Source organism: Rhea pennata, chromosome 9 (assembly GCF_028389875.1).
Source record: "Rhea pennata isolate bPtePen1 chromosome 9, bPtePen1.pri, whole genome shotgun sequence".
In the NCBI taxonomy this organism is placed as follows: domain Eukaryota; kingdom Metazoa; phylum Chordata; class Aves; order Rheiformes; family Rheidae; genus Rhea; species Rhea pennata.
In genome coordinates, this window is record NC_084671.1 from 18,415,143 (window position 1) to 18,441,405 (window position 26,263).

The 26,263-nt window shown below is 44.4% G+C and overlaps 1 protein-coding gene across 1 annotated transcript in view; it reads left to right on the forward strand.

Annotated features, from left to right (window-relative positions):
- Positions 1-23,498, forward strand: part of PID1 (phosphotyrosine interaction domain containing 1) — an 80,544-nt gene extending 57,046 nt beyond the window's left edge. Inside the window, exon 3 of the mRNA XM_062582570.1 lies at positions 21,505-23,498. Coding sequence (XP_062438554.1) covers positions 21,505-21,981 — 477 coding nt within the window. The 3' untranslated portion in view covers positions 21,982-23,498. The remainder of the gene's footprint in view (positions 1-21,504) is intronic.
- Positions 23,499-26,263: the final 2,765 nt, after the last annotated feature.

A 26,263-nucleotide genomic window follows, 5' to 3' on the forward strand; every position in this document is an offset into this window, starting at 1 on the left:
TGTGTAAGGAAGAAAAATATTTCTACATAGTGTGAAGCTGTCATATAAGCCACTGCAGGACTGTTTCCATTTTGTCCCAAACTGTAGTCTCCAAGGGACTCCTTTGAGGGGTTGTGTGTCCATGCACCTGGTTGTAGGTAGATGGTAGATACTCCTGCACCAGGCGAGTTTATATTTGGCCAGCAAGTGGCAGTCCAGACCCGGCAATGTGACAGGGGAAGGGTTTATTTCAGTCGGCAGGTTGCTGGGTTCTAAAACGCAATTATAAGGAAGCATATAGATGACACCAAATCAAATTGAATTGCTGAAGGTTAAATTACTATCTTCAGAAATGTGTTATAATATTCATTTTGACATTTCATTATCCCGTTACAATATAAATATCAAATCTGATTAGCTGTCAAGCAGCAACAAAAATAAACCAATGTCTTTCCATCGTTTTCACGCTAGAAAAATAGTAGAAAGAAAAACTAAAAAAAACCCAGAAAAACAACAAAGCAAACAAAACAACAAAACAACAACAACAAAAAAAAAAAACACTGGAAAACTTGTTGCCAAAGGTAGATTGTGGATTTAAGAGTAAGAACATCGACTGAAAATGGTCTTTGGCTGACTTGCTAGAATGTTTGTTTCCCAGAAGGTGCCATTATCAAGAATGGTTGTGTTGGAGGCAGATGTTCTAGCAATTTTATGCATTGCTGGATATAACCTATTGCTGTTTGGGCCATGTGGTTTTTTTTCATCCAGCTTTAGTATTGCTTCCAAGATTCATTTTGACAGAGACTGTGTTGTGCTTATAGGACCAAACCCCAGTAGCTTGCCCAAGGTTTATTTTCTAGTCAAGCAAAATTCAAATAAAATATCTTATTTAATTGACCTTGTTGGCAAAGCTGGTTTTGAGCAACTGGCTGCACCCTTATTTTTAAATTAAGATATTATCAGTCAAATGAGCTGCCTGTGTAAATCAAATCTGAGTTACTCTAAATTTATATGGTCCTGTGTGCTGGAATTTAGGCAATGTAATATTTAAAACATTATTCAGTGTCATAACAAATCATCCATCATACTCTGTGGATCTAGAATTGTTTATAACCATTTTTATTACAGCGAGCACTTTCTAACTTATAGTATAATTACTATTCAAACTATGTGACATCAATCAAATTCTCTTTTGTGAGATTAATGGGTAGCTCCAGCCTCCTATTTTACATATGTAACTGTGAAGGCAGCTGTGCAAGAGAAACTTTGGCAGTATTCCTGCATAAATGCCCTGGATAGAGCTCTGTTTCCTAATGAAGATGGGATATCTGTGCAGCTAAGGAAGAATTATGATTCCCTCTGGAATCTGTCACAGAGCACTGTCAAGTTTAATGCCTGGTTTAGGAAAAGAGCGGAAAGGTTGGTCACATCCACGGCAAGTCTGTTGCTTATTTGCATCATGCCCAGTGGTAATCACCCGGATTCGGCTGGAGTGAATGGAGGTAGCTTCACTGGCACTTGGGTGGCTACGGACTTACCCTGGGCACAGACATCATCCAGCCTTCTCTAAACAGTCTTTTAAACGTCAGCTTCCTGTGATGGGAGCTCATGTTAGACCAGGACTGGAATTTGAGTTTTAAAATACTTCCTCGCAGTTTGTAACTGCAAATGCCAATCATATTTTCTGTTGACTTGATGTTTTCAGAAATCTTTGATTCTTTTCAGATTACAGAACTTCGTTCTATAAACGACCATGTGGGTGCACACGCAGGCTGTCTTCTTGTGACATTAAGAGATTAGCACACAAACACTTCAAGAAGAAAATGTTACATGCTTTTTGATTTGTATTCAAGTTGCGGAGAAAATCATTACTTTCTAGTATATTGCTTAATTGAGATAAACATTATCAGCTGAAGTAATATTTTTATAAGGGATTTTTACTGCAGTATGAGCTGCATCCTTAATGACTGATAATTGCAATCATTTTAGAAGTGTGATGTTTCTTTTTCATGGTAGTAGAACTATAAACAGGTTTAACAGCAGTGTAACAGAAATAGCTTATCCTTTAAAGGGCTTGAAACGGGAAGTCATTCTTCATTTTTATCTTAACAAACGAAGAGAACACTTTATAGTTTCCTCCTAAGTAGCAATGAACTGTCATGGGAAAATATATGTTCAATTTCTCTTTCAGGTTTCTGTCTGAGCCTGATTTCTAGTGATGATTTAAGTGTTGAAAGAGATATTTAAGAAGTAAAGCCAAACATTTGGGAGCCTTTAGCATTCTGCTCTTGTAACCTGGTGGCCCCCTGCACTACTTTATCGTATGAGTTTCCACCATCCGTAATGCCTAATAATTACACTACTTAAACATACACTTACCCGTATGTAAGTCATAAAAGGCCAAGCTGTTAATTACCTTGCTTACTCTGGAAAAAAAAATCAAGAAGGAAAAGGTGTGATTTTCAGGGCCTAGCCTAGGTGTACCCGGACCCTGGGAGCCCTCTATTTAGCGCTGCAGCAGGGCTGGAGACCTCCCAAGGTTGGTTGGGAGAAGGGCTCTGGGAGGTCGTGACACCAGTGAGTTGGCTGCTTCATCCTCTCTGTGTCCCCCTCCTCCCCGCACTCCAGCCCGCTCCAGGTGGGAATGTTTTGGGGATGCTCTTGGGAGCTGGGAAGGGAGCGATGCTTGTGGTATGCCTGAGTAAGCTAGCAGCATGGCAAAGCATGCTCTTAGTCTACCTCTTGGGATTTCCAGGTCATGTTGAAAACACTCTGTTTTAATGTGCAATGTCCTTTTCCGTTCAGTCTCCTCCTCTGTCAGCTCCCAGAGATCAGGCATGCCTTGCACAATAACTTTCTGCCATTGATTCACTAATCTGACTCACCCAAGCAAAAGAGTGACTTCTCTGCATGACCTGATAGGTTTTTCCTGATAGCTCTGATCCTGCCAGAAGACATTATAAGCCAGCAGAATGGCCTTTTAATCCCGTTTCTGTTTTGGGGCAACACAGCTGTTGCAACTGGGTCTCAACCACACTAGGGACAAGCAAAGGATTTATCTTAGCTGATGGTCCTCCTTCACCATATGGCAGCACAGCCTTAAGTTCAGCTCTTACGTGAATGCAAAGTTGAAGTAGACCTGTGTTTCCCTACATGACATTGATATACTGTTGCACTATGCATAAACCTTGTGTGTCAGGCCTCTAGCCGTGTGTACTAAATCCAGCTTTCCACGTTGAAAACAGTTTATGAAACCTTTGGCTTTTTGTCAGCTGTCTGTGAGCTTTCCAGATCCACATTCAGTCCAGGACCTGTAGTGTGACTGGATTTGGACTGTACAGCTGAGGAGGAGAGTGCAGGAACAGAGATCAGACAGGCTTCCTCATTAAAACTGTGGGATTGCTTCAAATAGCAGACACCAGTGTGCAGTGGGCTGTGCTGGCCGGCCCATTTCTGCTTGCTTTCTGTGCTCCATGTCAGAGGTTAAAATCACATTTGTTTCTTCCACTTCACAAACACTGGTGACCTACTGCAGAATGGGTCAAGCCAAAGCAACCTTCCTCTTTGGAGATGGCTAGAAATAGCTTAGGGGCAGTATGAAATACTTCAGAGATGTTTGTCTGACAATTTGGTATTCATGCCATGAACCAGAGCTAGGGCTTTGCAGTTGCTGGTTTATCTGGATTTTGATAGATCAAACAAGACCCTATCCCAGGTCTTACAACTTCTTGAAAGAGTATTACAAGGCTGTTGCTGAGGAGAGGACTGTGTTTTTTCCCTTCATGGCTTTAGCTGGTCGGAGTTGCCTTGTGCACGCTACTGGGGCCCATGGCTCTGCCCTCTATTTTCACCCGGTCTGGGTATCCTAACTAGATTTTAAGCCTCTTTTTGTTCCAGGATGTCAAAATTGCATGTTTCTGCTGTTTGCAGCTTTTACTTGTAGTCACTATGAGGGTAGTGGAGACTGAAAAGCGCTGTTGTGCTATCTACTGCCAAAATGCAGACTGAATTCACATAGGATTGACTGCGTTTCTTAGTAACTTCAAGCTCATCCTTTCTTGGAAAAGAGAACAGTAATAGCTCCCTCTAACCTTGAGTTCAGTGGATCTTCAGCATAGGAGATATTTAGTTATGTGGAAGCACTAGGCATGAAATAATGTCCTTGAGGCATGATTAGGGTTTTCATCATCTGCTAAGAAGAGCAGATGAAGTAAGAAAACTCTGAATTAGAAGAGTTTGTCTTCCTCTGTTACAGGTTATGTAGCAATCAAAGAGAGTGATTGTACACTTACCTAAGTCAAGCTCATCTTTAAGTGTTGTGAAATCTGCTGTGTGTGGCCTTATCTCCTGCATGAAAGGATTCATGTTTGTCTTCTGTAGACTTCTACAGAACACTTCAGGACTGAGATGATGATTGGGACAACTAACAAAACCCAGAGCTTTTTGTCTCCTTTTCCATGCGTAATTTTTCTAATCTTTTACAGTGTGTGTGCGCGTGCATGCGTGTTTCATTTTCATTTCAAAAAAAGAAGAGCCTGAATGTGGCAGCTCAGCTTATTGGAATCAGGAAGAACAACAAGCAGGATGAAACCTGTTCTTGTCATTGCATCTTTGATTTAATTACTTCAAATGCAAAATCTTGGTTACAGCTGACACCACGTTGTATAACAGAATCTGAGTGTTGTAAAGTGGGAAAGACACTTTCTCCCTTGCCTGAAGTATTAAAAGAAAAGACCATTTTCCTTAGACTCTGCAAAACAGTTTGTTCTACATCAAACAGAAATGTTTGGTTGCCTGATCTCTTCTAGACGTTTTCTAATACAGGTCCATACCCAATCTGTAACTAACAACCAGAGTGATTTTTGTCTTCCCTCGAATTTTTGTTTCCTAAACCTAATTGTGTTAGTTATGTATTTTTCCAAAGTACAACAACCTAGATGAAGTAGGGTAGATTTCATTTTGTGTGCAGTACTGTGCTGTTGTATTCTTGGGTTACCTCCAGGAGAGTGCAGGTGGCAGTTCAGCTGGGATCTCACAGCTTCTCCATTTTTAGCCTTTTTGGGCTGGTATGCTCAATGATATCACCCACCCATGAGGTGCACATTCTTTGGACTGCTCCGTGGAATTTCTTTTGTTCACCTTCTAAAATTTCTTCCCAATATCTTAAATTAAAAATGTCTGGGTAAACCATTTACTATTCAATCTAATCATTTCTTCATGACGAGATTATCTCCATTGGAATTGCTATAAGGAGTTGGAGAGTATTGGTCCCTATGGATCATCCAGGTGCACCCACGTAGTATCTTGCATAGGACATGCTCTGGTTTGCTCTCCATTGTAGGAACTCTGGCTGTATATCCAGCAAGAGCTTCCTCAGGGTCATGTCATACCTTATTTCCCTGTTTAACATGCTTCCAATCTTCCCTATATAAAGTTGCCACTTGTTGTAATTTTCTTAGCTTCCATGCTCTATGGCCTATGAGTGTCCTGAGTGGATGCAGCTCACATCTGTTTGCATCACCAGCCTGTGATGGTCAGGGTTGCAATGGCACTTACCCAATGCCAACGTTGCTTTCATGGATAGGATGGAATGAAGCAAACAGAAATTAATGGCAAGGAGGAAAAAAAGCAGGTGCAAGAAAGTAATGAAGTTACTTGTGCTTCATGGATGCCTCTCCTTTATATTTGGAGACCTGTTTTCACATGTGCTAAATCTTGGGTGCTTAGTTAGCCAGGATTTACTCTGCAAAATGAGTGGAAGTTGTAGCAGGCATTCATGGACTTGTGGTAGATGCTGATTCCCAAACAGCTCCCTCCAGTTTTGTTGGGATTGAGTCATTATGTTTGGCTGACTTCATCCTGCATCAGCATGTGGATCATTGGTAGGTATCCGCAGCCCGAGCGCTGGGGAGAGGCTGGTGCTGGAGCTGCTCTGGCTCCTTGGGGTGTCCCTCTGCTCATAACTGTCACCACTCAGCGGCTTTAGTGGCAAGCACAAGAGCCAATGAGCAGAATAAACCTGCGGTGTGGGATTCATTGCTTTTGGCTCTTGCAGTACTATGATGATGTGAGATTGGGACCCTGCAGCTTGGGTCCATCTCTAGCAGCCAGTGGCAGTCATGATTCCCTAAGAGACGTGAGAAACAGATGTAAAGGCAGCGTGCCGGTGTGATCATTAGCAAGCACTGTCCTGCTAATGGGCCTTATTGTGAATGAGATGTATAAAGAAAGTCCTGAGCACTGTGATCATCTGAAAACTCCATATCCCATTTTGCAAGGGTGGCTCTTAGCACAGCTAAGGTAGCCAGGTCTCCGTCTGGTTAGTCACACTGCTCCCTCATGGATTTCCCTTGCAGTTTCACTTGATAGTGCTATTCATCACCTCCTGTTCCCAACTCTGGAGCTGAGTTATGCTGGGATATTTAAGCAGCTGCTGTTTATAATATAACGATATAGCTTGTTAACTGCTTATTTGAGAAGAAAGATGCTATAAATAATTCAAAGGAATTATTTTTGTAGTGTGTATGTGTATATCGTATCCTGTTAGAACAGCACAGTGTCACTTTATATGTGCAGATAGAAAGTTGTTTATATGCACTGCCGAACAATTTTGGATCTTAGAAACCTAAGGCTCCGCCAGGCATTACAAGATGATGCGTTAATGTAATTTCTGGGCATTAGCGAGTTCATACCCAGTAGGAATGTGTTCCAGTTAACTAGCGCTTATTGTTTGAGCTTGCTGGCTGTATGCTGCCGTGGAAGGGACAGCGTCCTTCCTGCAGAGGCTGTGTTTGAATTGCAGGGATTTTTATAATCTATCTTTGGTTCTTCTGTGAGGAGGGGGATGCAGTTGTTCAATAGCTACAATTTTTAAATTAAAATAAAACTCTTAGCTTGCTCATGACAAAACACGAAGACAAATTAGATGGCCTGTCTGTGCGGTCTGCCATAGTTGTTGGTTTTTCAGGTAGGGACTAAATTGCATCTCAGCTTTTTCTCCTGAAAATATAAACAAAATCCTCCAGAGCAACTGTCTAGTGCTGGCTGCCCTTGCCTGGAGTAAGAGACACTTTTCTCTCTTCTTTTTTGGTAGCTTTCTTGTAGAAGCAAGATATTTTCTTGTAAGCAAGATTCCTTCATAGGAGTAGGCGGTGTGGCCTGTGCAGATCTGATTTTTACATACGTGGCTTGAGCTTCAATGCTGTTTTTTCGCTTTGTGTTGTAATTAAAGAACCTTTGGTCAGGTTTCTGCCCCTCAAGACCTACCAGCTTGTTTTGATGAGGGGACAGCAGAGGAGGAGTGTAAAAGGCTGGAGACAGATAACAGGGGACTAATAGTGTAGGGTGTGCTTTTACTGCAAATAGCTATGTGTTTAGCAAGAAATAAATCTAAAGTAAATCCTGTGTTAATTAAAATACTTTTTATTCTCTATTATGACATCTCATGTAAGCTTGTGCATAACTAAAACTAAAATATATGTTATTTTCTATTTTTAAAAAATATAACTGAAATAAGAGTAGCTTTGGTAGGAAACACAGCTTGTTGGGAGAGGTTTAGCCTGAGCTCTTGTGACTTTTACCTTGTGACTGAAAGTACAACCATGTCTCCTAGCAGGATGAAATCAGAGTCCTGAAGAGCGAGAGTGACTTTGCTCACGTAAGCCTGACTCGGGAAAACTAGAGAATTTTCAAAGTCCAGTAATTTCTCTTTTTTTTAATACAAACACCACTCTCTCTTGCCCAATTTCTGTCTGTATTTCCAGGTACTGAAGTAGTGGTCAGCTTTTCTTCTAAGGCTGGACGTGCTGCTGTCTGTGCTCTTTGGAAAGTCTCTCTGTCAGCATCCCAAAGCAAACGGAGCGAGCGCTCTAAAAACCCGGGCCTTCCCGAAATGCCTGGAAAGTCTAGGTTCCTACGGGTGGGGGAAGGCAAAAACCTCCTGCCGTGAGCAGTTTTGTCCAGTCTGGGCCGTTGACTTGGAGCTGGGTTAGTGCTTCTTTATTCTTCCCCTGCATGTTTGATGCTGGGAAGTGCTGGAGAAGGAATAATGCGTGGGCTGGACCTCAGACTCTTAAAACACTCTGCTTGTTCTGTTAAATACTTTTTAATAGCTATACAGAGAAGAGTGAGTGTAGGTTGGCAATAAACTGAGAAGATGAAGCTCTTTATTAGAGAGTTGCAAAACACCTTGTTGATGGAAAGCGTTCAAGTAATTATATATATAGACAGCACTCAATGATCAGACTTCTGAGATTTTTACCAGATATATATTGCGTTCACAGCTAGCAATGTATTACTAATTTTTTTTTGGTGGAGGTGGAGGGGCTAAGACCTTATCGTGCTAGTGAATGGCCCGTCCACATAGGGACGATGTGTTTTGCTTCTAGACAGTATTTTTATGTTAAGATAATGAATGCCAAAAAACCCCAGCGAAACCTTTATTTATTTCCACCATAAATTGTTTTTTTTCCTTATGTCCCTAAAAGTTGTAGCAGTTTGTCCAGCATCTAATACATGAATATAATAGAGTATAAAATAATAGAATATAGCTATTTGCTGTACATTTTGTCACCGAGTCCTTGCAAAGTCAACTCCAGGGCCACAGAGAGCAAGGAAAATGAGGTTTTTGGCCTTGGTAGAGCCAGGCTGTGGGAGCTGAGCTGCTAGGGGGTTGTGAGCAGCTCGTGAGCGGGGCCGAGGTGCGGGAACGCGGTGGTGCCGGAGGTGGTCCCTGCAAGCGCCAGCTGCGCCGAGGCCCTCGGCCCCTCGCCCTGCCTCTGGGCGCTCGGCGTGGTGCCACATGTCCTGCAAATCCCCCATGCACGGGGCGTCCGCACGGGGCCGGCGGTCGCGCTGGGCTCCGCTCCTCCTCTGGGAGAGATGTTACCCATCCGACCCACGCTGCAGGAGTGGGGCAGTGTGAAGACACAGGGCAACACTGCATCCGCTGTGAAAACAGGACTCTGGAAGCTCTGCGAGCCACGGCTCTCGAAATGAATTAACATCCCCACGGCATCATCATCTTCTAGCCTTGTGCTCTGTGGGACATGTTTTGTTTTTTTTTATCTTTTGTTTAGTCTGCTAACAAACTGTTGCACTGTTGAGTGGGAAATCTTCTGTTAATGGTAATACAGTGTCAGAAACCTTCGAAGCAGCGACATTATATTCTTTCTGCCTGCGCAGAGCCTGCGTCGCTGTAGCCGTCATCCAGAGTTTGATAAAGCAAACACAAATGATAAATCAGGCGTATTTATCTAAGGACTCTCTTAGCAATAAAGAGAGTTGTTTAACTGTATTTTCTTTTTAATAATGTCTTTAGTGCTTTTTATTAAGTTGAAATATGCAAAGTCTGTTTGTCATCGCTGCAGCGAGAACGCTTCAGCCCAGTGTAGGTGCAGTATTTCTTCTGCCACCTCGGAATAAGACTTTTCCCAGAGATGCTATAAATTGTGACAGCTGTAGAAATCTCGAAGGGTTTTGCTGACTCATGGAACTCATTTCACATGGTGCTGCAGGAAGAAGATGTAAAACTAATGGCAGAGTGCTTTAATAGGAGACGCAGGTAGAGTTACATTTATATTGGGGGCGGTATTTGTGTGGTCTCCCTTTCTCTTCGGGAAACACGTTTCATTTGCCATGGGTAGAGAACAGCGAAAGGAGTAAGTGCTGCCGTTCCTCAGAGTCTGCTGTCTCTGTGGTTTGCTTCATTTTTTTTTTTTTTTTTTTTTGAATTTGACTGATCTTACAGCACTCAGGGAGAACAACTGAAATAGTTTAGTTTTCTTTTTTTTCTTTTTCATCTATTAATAGTGCGATGTAGGCCTAATGCTGCTTCTACTGAAACACAAATTTGGCAGTCATCTTCCATCGACACTGAAGCTGATTCCTTGCTCTTTTGTTCTTAATTTCAGGCATTGTCAAGTTTTGCCATGTAGCAAGCTCAGTTAAGATACTCGGTATCCAGAACTGAAGACCTTAATAGCATGAGCTATTTCTTCTTATTATTTGGCGTCTTATTTTAAAAGGAAGAACTAGAGGAAGTGCAGGGATTTAGTGGAGAATGCTCAAAGAAGGGAATCTTTAGAACAGATCTTTTAACAATAAAAGATCCTGAAAAACTTCAATTCTGCATGGTTTTCTGGTAGTATTTCGGCATGCAAAGTGTTGGAGAATATGTAAAATGCTGTACAAGAATGCTTGTAACTCAGTGGAAACAGTGGCCCAAACTATGCAGCTATTCCTGTACTCAGCTTTATGCATGCTCCATTAAGTTCAATTGCATAAGTTTTTGTAGGACTGGTGCCAAGGGGAGCTTTCAGTAGATTGGAAAGGAAGAGGAGCAAAGTAAAAGCAAACAGCCGGTTTCCCCCTCCAGCCGTGTGCTCCTTCGCTTGCTCGTTCCCAGACAACAGCTGTGAGCAACTTATGAGCAAAAAGCTTTCTGGAACATGCTAAGTTGCTTACTCACATTTTCATGCTTGGTTTCTACCCCATGTAAATGTCATAAAAACGTGTAGGATAAAATCTTGTGTGTAATTTGAACATAAAATGAGAAGATAGGTGTTTGCTGGGGGGGATCGTGATCGTGCAAAGTTACGCCTCTTTCTTCTGACAGAGGGACATTGTCAAAATGGAGTTTTTGAGATGCCCCAGGGTAGGTTTTGGAAAGATTTTGTGTGAAGAAAACTCCAAGGAATTGCAGCTAGTAGCTGAAGCACAGTTGGTTTTCTCCTCACTCCCTTGGCTGCCTCCACATCTCCTCTGCTTGCCCTGGGAAGACTCCCAAAGGACTGCGGGAAATGAATTGGTATATACAAGCATGAATTTCGTCTCAGCAGTAACTTGGCATTAAAAAGGGGAGTTATATGAGGCAATGAAAGGAGACAAAGTAGGAAGAATAACAAAATGAAATGTAGCAATTAACAAGATAAAGAAAATACTTAGGAATAAAAGCAACCATTAGTTTGTGCAGTGGGGTGTCCAACAGCCCTGCTGAGGTCATGTATCATAGAATCAGTAAGGTTGGAAGGGAACTTCCTGTATGATCAGTGTTTTGTTGATTCAATTATGTCTTGCACTACAACATTTTAAAGTACGTGTTAGAATTAATTGATTATTTGAGTTTTAAATAGTGCTGAGGAAATCTTCCACTCCAGTTGAGACCCAAGTGTCTCCAAGTGCAAATAATTCCAGTTTGCCAGTTCTGCTTGATTTCAGACTTATCCCCACATGCCAAACCACAGAGTTTCCTGTCCAGTGGAAAATTAAATGCAAAAGCGTATCCTTATGTCGTTGATGGGACATTGTAGAAAACAATGCAGAGGATGACACAGAGCTGGCTCTTGTTGAGGTCGTGCTTGGGCTTAGCTATTTTGCCAACTGGGCAGCGACTCCTAGTCACTGGATGCAAGGAATGTGCTCTTAGGTCTAACTGAGGATGGCAGTTTAATATCCAGGGTCGTTTGCAGCGAGACTTGCTGAGCAGCAGTCTGATGTGATAAAAGGTGAAGAGCTAAAAGGTGAAGAGCTTGGACAGCTGAATTTCTCAGGACTGCGTTTTCAGCAGAGAGTTCGGCTTGCTTCTTTGTTTATCCCAGGCTATTTGTGTTGTGGAGCCAATGGGATTTTTCTTGTTTGCTTTTCTTTTGTCAGAGTCTACAAATTAAGCTGTCAATGGTAGCTCATAGAATCATAGAATCGGTAAGGTTGGAAGGGACCTCTGGAGATCATCTAGTCCAACCTCCCTGCTCAGCAGGGTCACGTAGAGCATGTTAGACAGGTTTGCAGCCAGGCGGGCCTTGAATATCTCCAGAGAAGGAGACTCCACAACCTCTCTGGGCAACCTGTTCCAGTGCTCCGTCACTCTCTCAGTGAAGAAGTTCCCCCTCACGGTCAGGCGGAACTTCCTGTGGTTCAACTTCTGCCCATTGCCTCTTGTCCTGTCACATGGGACAACTGAAGAGTTTGTCCCCATCCCCTTGACACCCTCCCTTCAGGTACTTATACACATTGATAAGATCCCCCCTCAGTCTTCTCTTCTGCAGGCTGAAGAGGCCCAGCTCTCACTGCCGTTCCTCATAGGGCAGGTGCTCCAGCCCTCTGATCACCTTTGTAGCCCTAGGCTGGACTCTCTCCAGTAGCTCCATGTCTCTCTCGTACTGGGGAGCCCAGAACTGGACACAGTACTCGAGATGAGGCTTCACCAGGGCTGAGTAGAGGGGCAGGATCACCTCCCTTGATGTGCTGGCACAGTCTTCCCAACGCAGCCCAGGAGACCATTGGCCTTCTTGGCCACAAGGGTACATTGCTGGCTCATGGTCAACTTCTCACCCACCAGCACTCCCAGGTCCTTCTCTGCAGAGCTGCTCTCCAGAAGGTCAGCCCCCAGCTTGTACTGATGCCTAGGGTTATTTCTCCCTAGGTGCAGGACTCTGCTCTCGCCCTTGTTGAACCTCAGGAGGTTCCTCTTTGCCCAACTCTCCAGTCTGTCCAGGTCTCTCTGAATGGCAGCACAGCCCCCAGGTGTATCAGCCACTCCTCCCAGCTTGGTATCGTCAGCAAACTTGCTGAGGAGGCACTCCGTCCCCTCACCCAGGTCATTGATGAAAAAGTTGAACGGGATGGGACCCAGTACTGAGTCCTGGGGGACACCACTCGCCACAGGCCTCCAAATGGACTCCATGCCACCGATGACGACCCTCTGAGCTCCGCCTTTCAGCCAGTTCTCAATCCACCTCTCTGTCTGCTCGTCTAACCCACGCTTCCTGAGCTTATCTAGGAGGATGTTATGGGAGACAGTGTCAAAAGCCATGCTGAAGTCAAGGTACACAACGTCCACTGCTCTCCCCTCGTCTACCCAGCCAGTCATTATGTTGTAGAAGGCTATCAGATTGGTTAAGCAGGATTTCCCCATGGTGAATCCATGCTGGCTACTCCTGATCACCTTCTTTTCCTCCATATGTCTGAAGATGGCCTCCAGAATGAGCTGTTCCATCACCTTTCCAGGGATGGAGGTGAGGCTGACTGGCCTAGAGTTGCCTGGGTCCTTCTTCTTGCCCTTCTTGAAGACTGGAGTGACACTGGCTTTCTTCCAGTCCTCAGACACCTCTCCAGTTCTCCAGGACCATTGAAAGATGATGGAGAGCGGCCTGGCAACAACGTCCGCCAGCTCCCTCAGTACCCGTGGGTGCATCCCATCCAGGCCCATGGATTTGTGGATGTCAAGCTTGCCCAGAAGGTCTCTAATCCTTTCGTCCTCAATCAAAGGAAAGTCTTCCCTTCACTGGACTTTCTCCCTCATGTCCAGGCTCCAGGATTCATGAGGGCTGCCCTTAGCAGTGAAGACTGAAGCAAAGAAGGCATTCAGTAACTCTGCCTTCTCTGTATCCCTTGTCACCAGGGCCTGTGCCCCATTCAGTAGTGGGCCCACATTTTCCCTAGTCCTCCTCTTGCTGCTGATGTATCTGAAGAAGCCCTTCCTGTTGTCCTTGGCATCCCTTGCCAGACTCGATTCCAGCTGGGCCTTAGCCTTGCTCGCAGCATCTCTGCATACTCTGACTGCATTCCTATAATTCTCCCAAGCACCCTGTCCCCTCTTCCACAGTCTGTGTATTTTCTTCTTCTGTCTGAATTTGGCCAAGAGCTCCTTGCTCACCCATGCGGGTCTCCTGCCCGTTTTGCTGCACTTCTTATTCATAGGGCTATTGAGCTTAGAATCTTTTCTTTTCCAGTGCATTTCTTCACTAATTCATATTAAACTTGCCAAAAGTTGGCATTCCTCTTCTCTCCCACCTTGGCTGCTCTGTGGAGCTTGCGTACGGCTCTGTCTCAGGGCAAGTATTCATGGTGCTGTGTCTGTTCCTTCTCCTTCACCAGCTGGAACTACCTGAAAGCACAGAGGCTATTAAAACCTGAAAGAATAATGATGGGTTAAAAAAACCCGGACCTTTTGCATCATTTAAAGGAATTTAGTTGGAGGATTGAGTTGTGTCCAGAGTGACCACCCAGGGCTATCACTTTACCCCTTGCTTGTGTATTGGTCCCCTTCTGGGATGTAGATAAGAGGGGAACTGTTGCACTGCCACATCTGAGCCACACGTGGAAAAACAGCGGCACCTGTGAAGAGCTCGCGGGCCTGGCGGAGGGCTGGACCTCGCGTGGAGGAGCAGCTGCTGCAGAGCAACGGGCTCTGCAGAGGGGGTCTGAAGGTGCTGAGATTTGGATGTATTTCTTGCTGCTTTTGTTTGTTGGTTATTTTCCATTAAACAGTTGGCCAAGTCAGGCTGTTCTTACTCTGAATTTCTTCTCTGGAATGAAACGGTTCTGTGCATGTTTGTCCAAGCCACGTAACTGCATTTACTGAGTGTTCCTTTGTGCGGAGCAGCCCGTGTTTGTGCTGTGAGGGCCGGGGCTAGCTTGCCTGCAGCGTGGCTGCGGAAGCAGTGACAGCCTGCAGCGAAACTGTATGGCCTTGTTTCTTTTTTATTAACTGAGTTAGTTTGTTGGGTCTTGAGCAAATGTTGCTTGCAGGCAGTTCACAATATTTGCTTAGTGATCCAGTGGAATGTCTGGGATATTTTTGTTTTTCCTCCAGAGCCAAAAATCACTTTTCAGCTCTGAATCTTGATGCCACCAGACTCCAGCGGGGTTATGCTACCTGAGAGGGAGGAGAGCCGAGCCGACAGCCATTTTGCAGGGAGACAGGCGCCCTTTCTGGCATGGGGTGCTCTGTCCATGCCAACAACTGTGGTGTTAATTAAAGATGTCTTATGACTTTTTTAGTATTATGTTTTTTTTTTCCATTGCTAACTAAAATAGTATCTGTGTGCCTGTCTGTATTCTGGTGCAATTCATCACAAGAAATGCCTGTGATCTTTTTTTTGCCAAATTATCATGTAGGATTTTGGGGAAATGAATGCATTGAGGGGACCACACAGAAAGTCACTGTGGTGTGTAGGTGAAGGCGGGAAACCAAGAACTAACCGCTAGGTAACGTCTTGTAGACGATGGCAGTGCTGAAGCAAGCAACTGCAGGGTTGCAGCTGCTGTCTTTGACACCGCTTCTGGGGCTGGGAATACCAAACTTGGCCCTTTTGGGCCATCCCGGGTGCAGGGGAGGATTTGGGGAGGCTATGTTTAGGCTGGTTTTGTACCTGGTAGCCTGGTTTTGCCCTAGTGCTTCAAGACTGATTCCTTATTGCACTGGAGTTGCTTTGCCATCCTTGACTGGAAGGAGATCTCAAAAAAGTAATGCCGTGTGTTAGGGCTGCAGCAGAAGTGTCGGAGCAGGCTGTGGCAAGGCAGTGCAGACTGGACTCCACTTCGGTTGAAGTGATTCTGCACCTGAAAATTTTCCGTGCAAAGATTAGGGGAAGGGGGAAAAAAAGGTAACGTTTCTTTTCCTCGTAGACTCAGATTTGACATCTGCCTCCCCACACTTGTTTCCACACACATGCTGGTTTCTCAGTGAGGAAATACTGGGATGAATTTGCCCAGACAGAAAGACAGGATCAGATTATCTTGTCTTTGAATTACTTTGTGTTGCAAAATAGACAGTAATTCACAAGAGGCAGTTTTCAGTGCCCATTTTCTGTTGAGCAAAAACAGCATCTAAGGACAATAAACATTTTTGCTGAGATTGTTAAAATACTCTTCTTGATGGGAAATATCTGCTTCTTAAAGGTGAAGCTTTTATAGGGTTCTTCCTTTTTGCTATCTCTGCCTCTCCCTCTCTCACTTTTCCTTTCTAGAAAAAGGAGGAGGAAAGGATTTTTAAAAAAATAGCAGAGAGAAAAGAATGACTGATAAGTTTGTTCGAACAGAGACCCGAGTAAGAATATTAGGGAAGAACTTTAAGGAAAGTATTTCCCACGCAGAGCACCACATTTGCGCACAGATCTCTTCTCATGCAGAAGAAGGGTGAACACAACCGTAGGAGTTTCCCCTTGCTCTGTAAGCAGAAATGGTTTCGTTTCTGCCCATCTCCTTGTGCCTGGGCTTTTCAGTGGCGCCTACCACCTCTCCTGACACTTTAGGCAGCTATTGGGAGGGAACTAGCAAGCCCATTCCAGAAGGCTTTGCTGTTGGGCAGCTGCAGTACAACCCAAAATGTGAAGTTACCTCTCCCGGGTGCTTTTTCCTTCCCTTATTGGGAGTGCGAATGGTTGAAGGCTTTGTCGGTACCAAGCACACGCACGTTAGGCAGCGCGAGGAGAGCACTGGCGAGACCGACGGTGCTCGGGGGCTCTGGATGCAGGCGAGCGCGGTCCCATGGGCATCACGCCGAGGGTGACGAGCGGGCCGGAGGCGGGTTTGTAACCCGAGAGAAGAGCCCCAGGGTTCGCATGTGAAATATTGGAGTGGTTTTGTAAAAGGCCCCGGTGCGACCGAGAACCGGCGGTTGGTTCCTTTGGCTGGTGGGAAGTTGGCTGCAGCCTGGCAGCCTCGCCAGTAGCTGACGTTTCTATGCAGGAGCTGTTGTTTTTTTAAAGATTTTCTTCAGGTTAGAGGGAGCCACTATAATTTATGCTGTCATCAAGCAGAGATTTCTACCCATCCCTCCCGGTCCCGCTTGTTTCATTTACTTCAGCGTTTGTACTTGAAATGTCCTCATGTTTGACCCCTAACACTTGCTGCAATTTTTCTTCTTGCTTTTTTGCTTTCTAACTGTTTAAGGTAAATGTGAAACATAAGTTCTTATCCATTGGGATAAGAATGTCAGAGGATTAAATATTTTTGAAGAGACAGTGTCTACATTTTATGAAGTAAAAGCTGTGTCTTCTATCGGCTTGCAGAAACCACAGTCAATATTAAGTATTTAGGGCAGAGAAAATGCTGCAAATGCCCCTCTGAGAGGGGCACACCTGGGAGCAGGTAATGATGTTGTCAGGGGGGAGCCGAGGGAGCTGGGAACTCTATGCACTTGCAATTTTTAAAGCTTGAATATTAAAATACATCAAGGATGCAAAGGGGAGCATTAAAAGAAATTTGCTATGAGATGGACCATTTAAGATTCCCCTGGTTGCCTCACCTCTGAGTGTGCAGTATCTTACTTATCTTCAGATTAAACATAAGTTGCAACTATGCAAGATTTGAGACCTAAAGAATAGAAACATAGTTTGACAAAAATACAGTATTGCCCATTACAAAGATTCTGCTTAACATTAAAGTTCCTCTAAGGTAGTTTTAGCATCTAAGCTGGCTTTCACCTTCCCATCTCAGCTTACAGAGCAAGCTTTGGTACTGTAACAGCTCTCTGGGACCAGGCATAAAACGCTGGGTTTTGTTGTTGTCACGTTCTGTGGTTGTGCTGTTTGGGAAAATAATATATCTGATAGTTTATATCAGGACCTAGGCGCTGGTGACTGTCAATATGCAGGGGAAGCTGTTGATTGCTTTGATTTAGTGCTCTGTTGGTTTTAATTTTTTCTCTTTTTCTTCATTAACTCTGTTTATTGGTTAATTTTGTTGACAACAACCTCTGAAACCTGTTGTGGAAGAAAGAAACATAGTAATAAAATGACTAAGCAGTTCATTTTCCATGTGATCCTTTGATCATGTTCCTGAGCAATGAGCGAGCTCAGAGCCCTGCACGCGTACGTGCTCGTGGGCCAGCAGAGCATCTGCCCTTGGGCAATGCAATCATTGCGCCTGTTGGCGACTCGGGTCTGGTTTCCCTGAGCAAGGACAGCCCGTGCGGACGGGAAGGGGGAACGGAAATTGGGCTGCCCAGCTGGCGCGTGCCTAGGGGAGGCCCCTGAGTCGGAGCGGCATTGCCTGGGGGCCCGTCCCTGCTGCGGAGGGGAGCTGGGGCTGCTCGGAGCACGGCCGCGCCGCTGGCGTTTCGTGCTGTGCGCTCGCGAGAGCTGAGCTCTTCGGCGTCTTCCAGTGAGCTGAAAGCAAACAATGTGAAGTCAATTATGAGGAGAAGAATTTAGAGTAGAGAAAATAAATCTCCCTCATTACATCTGACAAATTGGGCTGCACTAAAAGTGAAAATTTCTATGGCAGCTGCTACGCTGGTCTTTTCAAAGTGTGTAAGCCATCAAGCGTAGTTATTAAAACATGTATTTTCCCTGTAATCTACTGGACAGAAATGGTTTAAAACAGCAGTGTGCTTTTGTATGTGTGGGACTGGACGTGACAGATGACATCGATTAATCTTCATGTACTTTGACACAAAGCATCTTCATTTGTCAACAAGCTGCAGCTGCATTATGAAAGGGCAACAGGCACCGTATTTCACATCAAGGGCACTTTAGTCAGATACAAACATTGGTGTTGGCGAGTCTCTAGGGCAAAATCAGGAACTTTTCAGAGCATCTTGACTTTTGCTAACGGTTTGAGTTTTTGCAAGCACAGAAGTGCTGAAACCACAGCTGCGTTTCGTGTCATACGTACGTTCGGTGGCAGTGGCGTGGCAGGGGAGGGAATAGTTTGATCTTTGGTTGGCAAACGTGAAGTCGGAAAACAAACTGATTGTGTTTCAATAGCTTTACTCTAATGATGTGCGTGGCCAGAGATTTCTATGCATTTAAGATACTTGCTTTAAGAGTGGATGCGGGTGACACTTGATGGGAGTAGGGGCCAAAGCGCCGGTAGCATTGGGTGTGGGATCTATCGCCTTGTGACTGACACCCCAGGCAGAACCGCCTGATAAATCCGTCTTGTGCCATTTTTAGTTTATACTGGTGAAGTACCTGCAGTTGTGTATGTTATTAGCTAGGCTGCTAAATTAGCCAGTTCTAGATGGGTTAATGTATGATGTGTAACATGTAGGTAATACTTAATCACGAAGAAATCTTTGTTCTGAAAGGAATAGTGGCTATTTTGTGCCAAATACTCACGGACTCTTGCCAGCCCTCTGTGTCCCTGTTCTGTACCTTGCCGGGAGCCACCAAGCAGTGAAACGTTAGATGGATGCCTAAACTAAGAGGTTCAGTAGTGTTGCTCTTCTGAAATGCTTGTATCTCAATAGGAAAATTTTGATTGTTAAATTAATGTTAACAGATGTTGGTGTTTCTGTATGACACACACAGTACAGAAGAGACTCTTAGGCAGATGTTTTCCTTATATATTCTGTCACTTGTGGACTCAGTGAAACGTCTAAGTACTTTAGAAATATTTATGAGTATATCCTGAGGAAAATGAATGTATTGAACGGAGATCCAAAGTGTTATTCAAGGAAGCATCTTTCCCCAGGTTTCCACACAGTTACTGTGACAGAATTGGGACAGTAAGTCAGACCAGTAAGTCCCACTTTGGTAACCAAGCCATCACCCTGTCCTTCTTAGTAGTTATTTTTGTCTCAGCCACTTTCTGCTTTTCAGAGTAACTCATCACTATTCTTCATCTAGTAACTTTATTCTTTATTTGTAGGGAAACCTTTCTTTCTTTCTTTTTTTTTTTTTTTCTTTTTAACTTCACATTTGTTTTGACAAGGGGTTTGCTCTCAGCAGTGGGGAAGGAGCAGCGAGACCATCAAACTCGGTCTGGTCTCCCGTGTGACTCCCAGCTCAGAGGCTTGGTGCGGATCCCTTTGGAGCCAGCGAAGGACTCCTCCTCTTGCAGCAGGCTCCTAACGCACAATTAATTTGCAGTGTGCACTCTGGCCTTTTATTAGCTGCGCTGCAAATACGAAATGCTTCTGAGCGTGGAGGTGGGCACCCCACTCTTGCTGCGTTCAGAGCAACTTGAGCTGCCCCTCAGGATGCTGCAGGCACGTTCCCGCTTGGTCTTTTTTGTGCTGTTTGTACATGCTTAGCTCACGCTGTGAGCATTGCGGCTTTCTTTCAAGTTATTCTACAGTGCTTTAGAGAACTTCAGCTCTCATCACTGATAAAGTAAAACAGAGCACTGGTAGGACTTGCATTGGTAACTGTTCTAGTTGTTGTGGTTCACACTGTTGGAAAAACATAAAGCTTTATAAGATTTAGAATATTCCCAGTGCAAAGCATGAATATTTAGAGGCAAAGAATAAGACTTTTCATTTTGCAATGACAGTGCAAAGAAGTTGCTTTCTTGATTGGCATATTAAGCCACGTGGACTTCCAAATAATGTTTTGTAAGCTTATTCCTAATTACGGCTTAGTTTAGGTCTCTGAGTTTAACAAAACCTATGAAGTTTGCAGCAAAATATTTCTCTGGTGAAAATTTTGTGTGGAATGAAAATTTTGTATTCTTCATGGGTAAGATTTCTGAAGTGTTTAAACATCTGGAAATCCCATATTTTTCTTTACATTTTTAATGCATATCAAAGATAAAAATAACTGATACTGTGTATTCAGCACTGCATTTTGAAGAAATTATTTTGAAAAGCAAATGTAGTTACTTTTTTTCAAAGCCTTCAATAAAATGCTCATGAGATCATAAGAGACCAAGCAGGAGGCCTAGGATTTGGTCTCACATAGTTACTGCTGCAAGAGACAAATTAGGAGTAATTTTGCTTTCATATATTTGCTCTTAGATGTGGCATTCTGACAACAGCAATAAATAGAATCCTCTGTGTAATTGCATTTATTTAGTTGTTGATCTCTCTTTTTTAGAGAAAATCTCTCTTTTCCTAGATAAAGTAATCTTCCGTTCAGCTGTAGAGGAAGAATGTCTTTTTACAAGCTGTGTGGCCATAGGGGAATGTTTCTCCACAGGGTTCATATGATATATTGAAATGGGCTATTCAGTGAATTTGATTTTTGGTGAACAAAATATGGCAATGGCAGTGAAGACTCATTGCTTTCCTGTACAGATTGGCTAACAGGATATTTACTCGACAGAGCTAGACATAAAAGCAAAGAGATGATGTGATTAAACTAAGCTGGTTTTAATACTAGATTTTTTTAAACGGGATATTTTCTTAAATCAATTTAAGAAATGTCCCAACCCTGCAGCTCATAAGGGAAGGGAGATTTTTGAACATTTCTGAGTTATTCCTGGCTTAATACTTCAGTAGAAATAGTAGATGTGCTGGAAAAACAGGATCATTTTGGAAAATACATTTAAATAGTTTGAAATTCTCCTCTGTGATCATCCATTTTTGACCCCTGGCAGGCTTACGTTGTCAAACGGAGAATTTCTCAGCCTCCCTAATATTAACATTTGAAATATGATATAAATAAACCGTTAGAATATAATAGAAAATTAAAGGTGGTGGCTAGCAGCCCAGTTAGCTGGGGTCTAGTCCACTGGCGCCTACCAGTACATCGGCACTTAGACTTGCTAACACACGCTTAGCTGTGCAGTCATGGACGTTAAAGCTGGGGTTGCCAGATGGGCTGAAGAGAGTGAAATCCTGGGAAATTCAGAGAGACTGAACATTTTTAATGTCTGGGTTTGTCACTGCTTGAAGACATAAATACCTGGAAACCAGTTTGAAAAAAAAATGCTTTTCTGAAGGTGACGGGGAGACAGGGAAGTCTGGGAGGGGAGTTGCTTTTATTTTCTGGGTAAAAGACTAAGTTCCTCAAGACAGCAAAAGGCATCACCAGGGTCTACTGTCTGTACTTTACCTCTCTCTATTCTTCTTTGCAGGTGACATATTTGGGTAAGGTTTCCACAACAGGGATGCAGTTTCTGTCAGGCTGCACAGAGAAACCGGTCATCGAACTATGGAAGAAGCACACGCTCGCCAGGGAGGATGTTTACCCAGCGAACGCCCTGCTGGAAATTCGCCCTTTCCAAGTCTGGCTGCACCACCTGGACCTCAAAGGTGAGGCGACGGTCCACATGGATACCTTTCAGGTCGCACGCATAGCCTACTGCACTGCTGACCACAACGTCAGCCCAAACATCTTTGCGTGGGTGTACAGGGAGATCAACGATGACTTGTCCTACCAGATGGACTGCCATGCGGTAGAGTGCGAGAGCAAGCTGGAGGCCAAGAAGCTGGCCCACGCCATGATGGAGGCCTTTAAGAAGACTTTTCACAGCATGAAAAGCGATGGCCGGATCCACAGGAATAGTTCGTCAGAGGAAGTGTCTCATGAATTCGAGACTGACGATGGCTGACTGAATGCGTTCACAGTTCAGCAAAGGTGGAAACGGCCAAGGGAATGAGAGCTGATAGATGAATACGCAACAGTTGAAAATGGGGAATGAAAAGACTGCCGAACACTTGGCTGACCAGCTTTTTAAATCAAAAGAGCAATTCAGTACCTAAAGATATGCATCATTAAAGTAACTGCATTACCTTGAAATCTGCTGCTGTTGTAAACGTGAGAAAAGAGCTTCTTCTTCTTCTTTTTTTCTTTTTTTTTTTTTTTTTTCTTTTTCCCAGTCTCTCTCACCCACTCATCACTGACCCTTTCTTGTCTCTATAGTTCAGGTGCATACTGCAAAGTAGATTCATTCCTGTTTGTCTTATAAAAGCAGTCAGGCATTTTTATTATTTGCTGCCCTGGCATTCGTAGCTAGGGGCTGATGCTGATACAGAAGAGCGAGTAGGACAGGAAAGCCCTAATGAGTCCAGGAGAACCTTTCTCCATGATGTATCACAAAGTCCTTTGACCCTATGTAGGTTAAAACAGCCATACGCAGCCTTTTAGACTAACGGCCTGGCATTCTGCAGTTAATTCACATTTCACAGATTAAACATAAAGAAAAAAAGATGCTTGTATTTACACTTTATATCATATGCTATTCTTTATTTTATTCATTGTACCTATTTCCTTAATATACCTGCAGCCACATCTTTCACCCAGCGCCAGTAGCTGCAGTTTCAGACTATGTACTGCAGGATACCAAAAAGGGGTGGGAAAACCCCCCCGTGGTGGTCAGGGAACTCGCCCCGTTGCCTGTGCATTTTCAAACCCTGACTTACTCCGTAGGAAGTGGGCCCGTGGATAAGAACTGAGCGACGTTCGGACACTCGGCTCTGTCAGTATTTGAACTGTGATTTCTCATCAACCTCAGGTTTGAAGTGGTGTGAGCGTGGCAGCCCCGGGGCCGTAGTGCCCCGCGTTGCCGGCTGCTCAGCTCGGGCAGGGGGTGCTGGAGCAGCAGTGCTGGAAAGATTTAAAAAAAATCAAAAAAAACCCTCCTTTGGAGTCAGGTTTGACAGTTTGCTGTAGTGGAGACACTCATGTTAAGATCCCCGTACCTTCCCATGTTTGCAGATGTAGAGTCCTGCCTTTCATAAATGCAGATGTTTAATAAAACTCAAATAAAACTTGTTTCACTTGGTATTTTTTAAGGCCAAGAGCAGATCAATAGTTTGCAAGTAATGCTGCTCCTTTATACAATTTTGTTCTTAATCATGGTAATGTTAGGGGCACTAGGGCACCTTACAGAAGCCTTAAAAGAAAGCTAATTGAAGCAGATAGCTCTGTGTCTGTGTTTTGTGGGTATACATGTTTGTGTGAGAGTGTATGTGTGAGTCCAATGTTAAGGCATGTAGAATAAGCATGGAGACATATTGAGGAGGGCCCACACCTCTTGAAAATATGCTTGTTGCTTTCCAATGTATGTAAACTATTCTCAAGCATAAATGCATTCATACGTTAATAAAAAATAAGTTTGAGTTAAAACTTGGGAGTGTTAGGCTGTCTTTCCAGTGCATCCCTATGTGGTTTTGTTTAATTTGTGCGAGTTCTCTGTTCCGTTGGCATAGCGGAATGAAAATGTAAATTTATTTCCGTTTAGTATTACATCAGTCTCCATGAGAATTACTTCAAAAATTTTTAAATGATTAAATATTTGAGGTGAGATACTGCTAAGAGATTTTTTTAAAAAACTTCTCTGTATGTGGACACAATTTATAATTTCTGCTTTGTGAGAGTTGTGGAAGTGATTTTCCCTTTTCTGAGTAATGAGTCTCCTTGTGACGCCCATTTGGAAGTTTGGAGGTCATATATGGGCTATATGTTGCTTAAAATAAAGATCTGAATCCTGTTACGCAGGTATCTGTCTTTCTAACCAGAGGCAAAATTCTGAAAATTGCTTCCAACTTTGAACAAATGGTTTTCTTTCTTGCAGAGCTATAATCATACTTTAGTTTCTTTACTTGCTTGGATGTTCTGCCACCAGAATTGCTATGAGCCCGTGTCTGAAATCCCGCCCGTATTTCATCCCCCCGGCGAGATACCCCTCTTGACGAGGGGGCAGTTCGACCGCGAGCCGCGGCGCTTGGCCGACGGCCGCTGGAGCGTGGGAAAGGGGGAGCTTGCGGGTGCCGGCCCCGGCGCGCCCCGTAGCTGCGAGACCCTTCCCCGGCGCAAGCCGATTGCTGCGAGCGGGTGCTGGGCTGCGTCTGCGCGAGGAGGGGGCGAAGCCGGCTGATTCGGGGTTGGGATTTCCACCTGCTGAGCCAAATCCGCGGCGGTCAGGGCTGCGGTCCCGCCTTGGGGCGGCGTGATCCCTCCGGCTGCCGCGGCCTGCCCTTTCCAACAAGCCAGCCCGAACAGAGCCCAACTGGACAGAAATGTTGCAACCGTTTCATTTGCAGTACGGGATTTCCTCCCGAAACGTTGGGATCTGCTGAACGCATCCTGTCTCCCTAAGTTACCTGCAGGTGTGGGTTGCATCCTGAATACCTTGTTTAAGGGCTCTATAAATTTATGCAACCAGCACTGGCTTCATTTTCACTAGAGCCATGGGAACATGTGCAGAAACCATAGCTGGAAATGCAAAGACGTACTCAGACGGGGCTTTCCGCGCTGCTCCCTGACGTCGTGTCCTGCTGTTTCTCGTCCCTTCTGCGCCTAGCGGTGCCCGCTTGCACAACCCCCGTGCTGTGGGGTTGTTCTCCTCAGTCTGGAAGGAGGGGTTGGCTGGTGACCTGCCAAACAGGAACAACCTGGGAATGTTATTTTTAGCTGTCTTGAATTTAAATTATTTTCCGCGTCGAGGCTTGCTGTCTCGGGGTGAAGGCTCCGGGAGCATTGCCGTGTGCTCAGCCAGCGGGAAACCGTGGGGTTGCTGCACTTGACTGCGGTTTGGGGCTGTTGTACTTCGTGGCCGGGGTCTGGAGAAATCGATGCTTTCGGAACCGCGGGCCTTTCCCGGTTGCAGGTCGCCTACGTGCGCTGGACGCGGCGCTCCTGCGCGGGCGTCGCACCGGCCGCGGGAACCGCGCGGTCTCGCGCAGGCAGGTCCGGCGGCGCCCGGCGCCCGGCCCTCGGAGGCGGTGCGTCACGTGAGACTTTTCAGCGCTAAAAACCAAACGCAGAGGATAAAAATCCTTGTTCTCAGGAAACATCATCCTTAAAACAATGAGTTAAACTTTTCCTTGAATTAATCTGTTGGAAAAGAAAGTTGTACGTTGTACCAGAAATCGCTTCCAATTGGCTGAAGCTTTTTTCTTTGCCTTTCAGCTACAAAGAGCAGCGTTTTGGAGCTGGCCGCGTCCTGATGTGGGTCGATGAGTTCCTCCCGCGTCAGCCAGGAAAGCGCGTGGGGGATGTCTGTCCGCCTTCGGCTTGTAGGGGAGAGAGTAGAAAAGTCAGATATCTAAGTGCGTTATTAGGACTGAAAAATGTGCAACAGGACCAGTGTGTTATCTCAGCAATTTTTGTCTTTTTTAAAAAAAAGACATTAAGGAAAAATGAAGTAAGTATTATCATATGTAAAATAAGCTTGCTGAGTTTTCTGAGGTCTAAATACCTTCTTCCGTACCTCCATACCAAGGCTGCTGTGGTGCCGGCAGTGGGTGATCGTTGCTTAAGAATGGCACAGGTCAGCTTAGTAGCATATGGGTTTTTCATTTGTAGGGAAGGAGAGAAACAGAGAATTATTTCTTTCTTCTTCTAAACTCAAAGCCTGCTAAGAACATTTTAATGTCTAAAAATATGTGTATATATGTACATATGCGTGCACACACACGTGCACGCACACACACACACACACGTTTTTAAATAGGCCCACTTTGAAATTCAATTTATTTCCCATTTGCCAACGGCGTCTGCTGATTCCTTGGCCGATTAGTTGCTCTAAGAGTGATGTATGGTTGTGTGCATTTTTCCCTATTGACTTTAATGGCAGGGGGAGCTCTGAACCAAGATTTCTTGCTTTATTAATTTGTGTATAATTGGGAAGTGATAGCTTAAATGGCTGCTTGTTATCCTGTGGACCAGAGTGTTAAGTCTTCCAAGAGCTTTTAGTAAGAGAATATATCCTGGTATGAAAACAGCACATTTGTTTTTTTCCTAATGTAATTTTAACAGACATACGGTGTTTTTTAAAGCTTTCTGCTTTGATAAAGTTAATTAACAGGTTTCGTCATACAACTGGAGATCCACGGCTGCAAATGTTCTTGCTTTTAGGGGGGTTCCTGGCCCCCCAAAGCAGCGGGGCA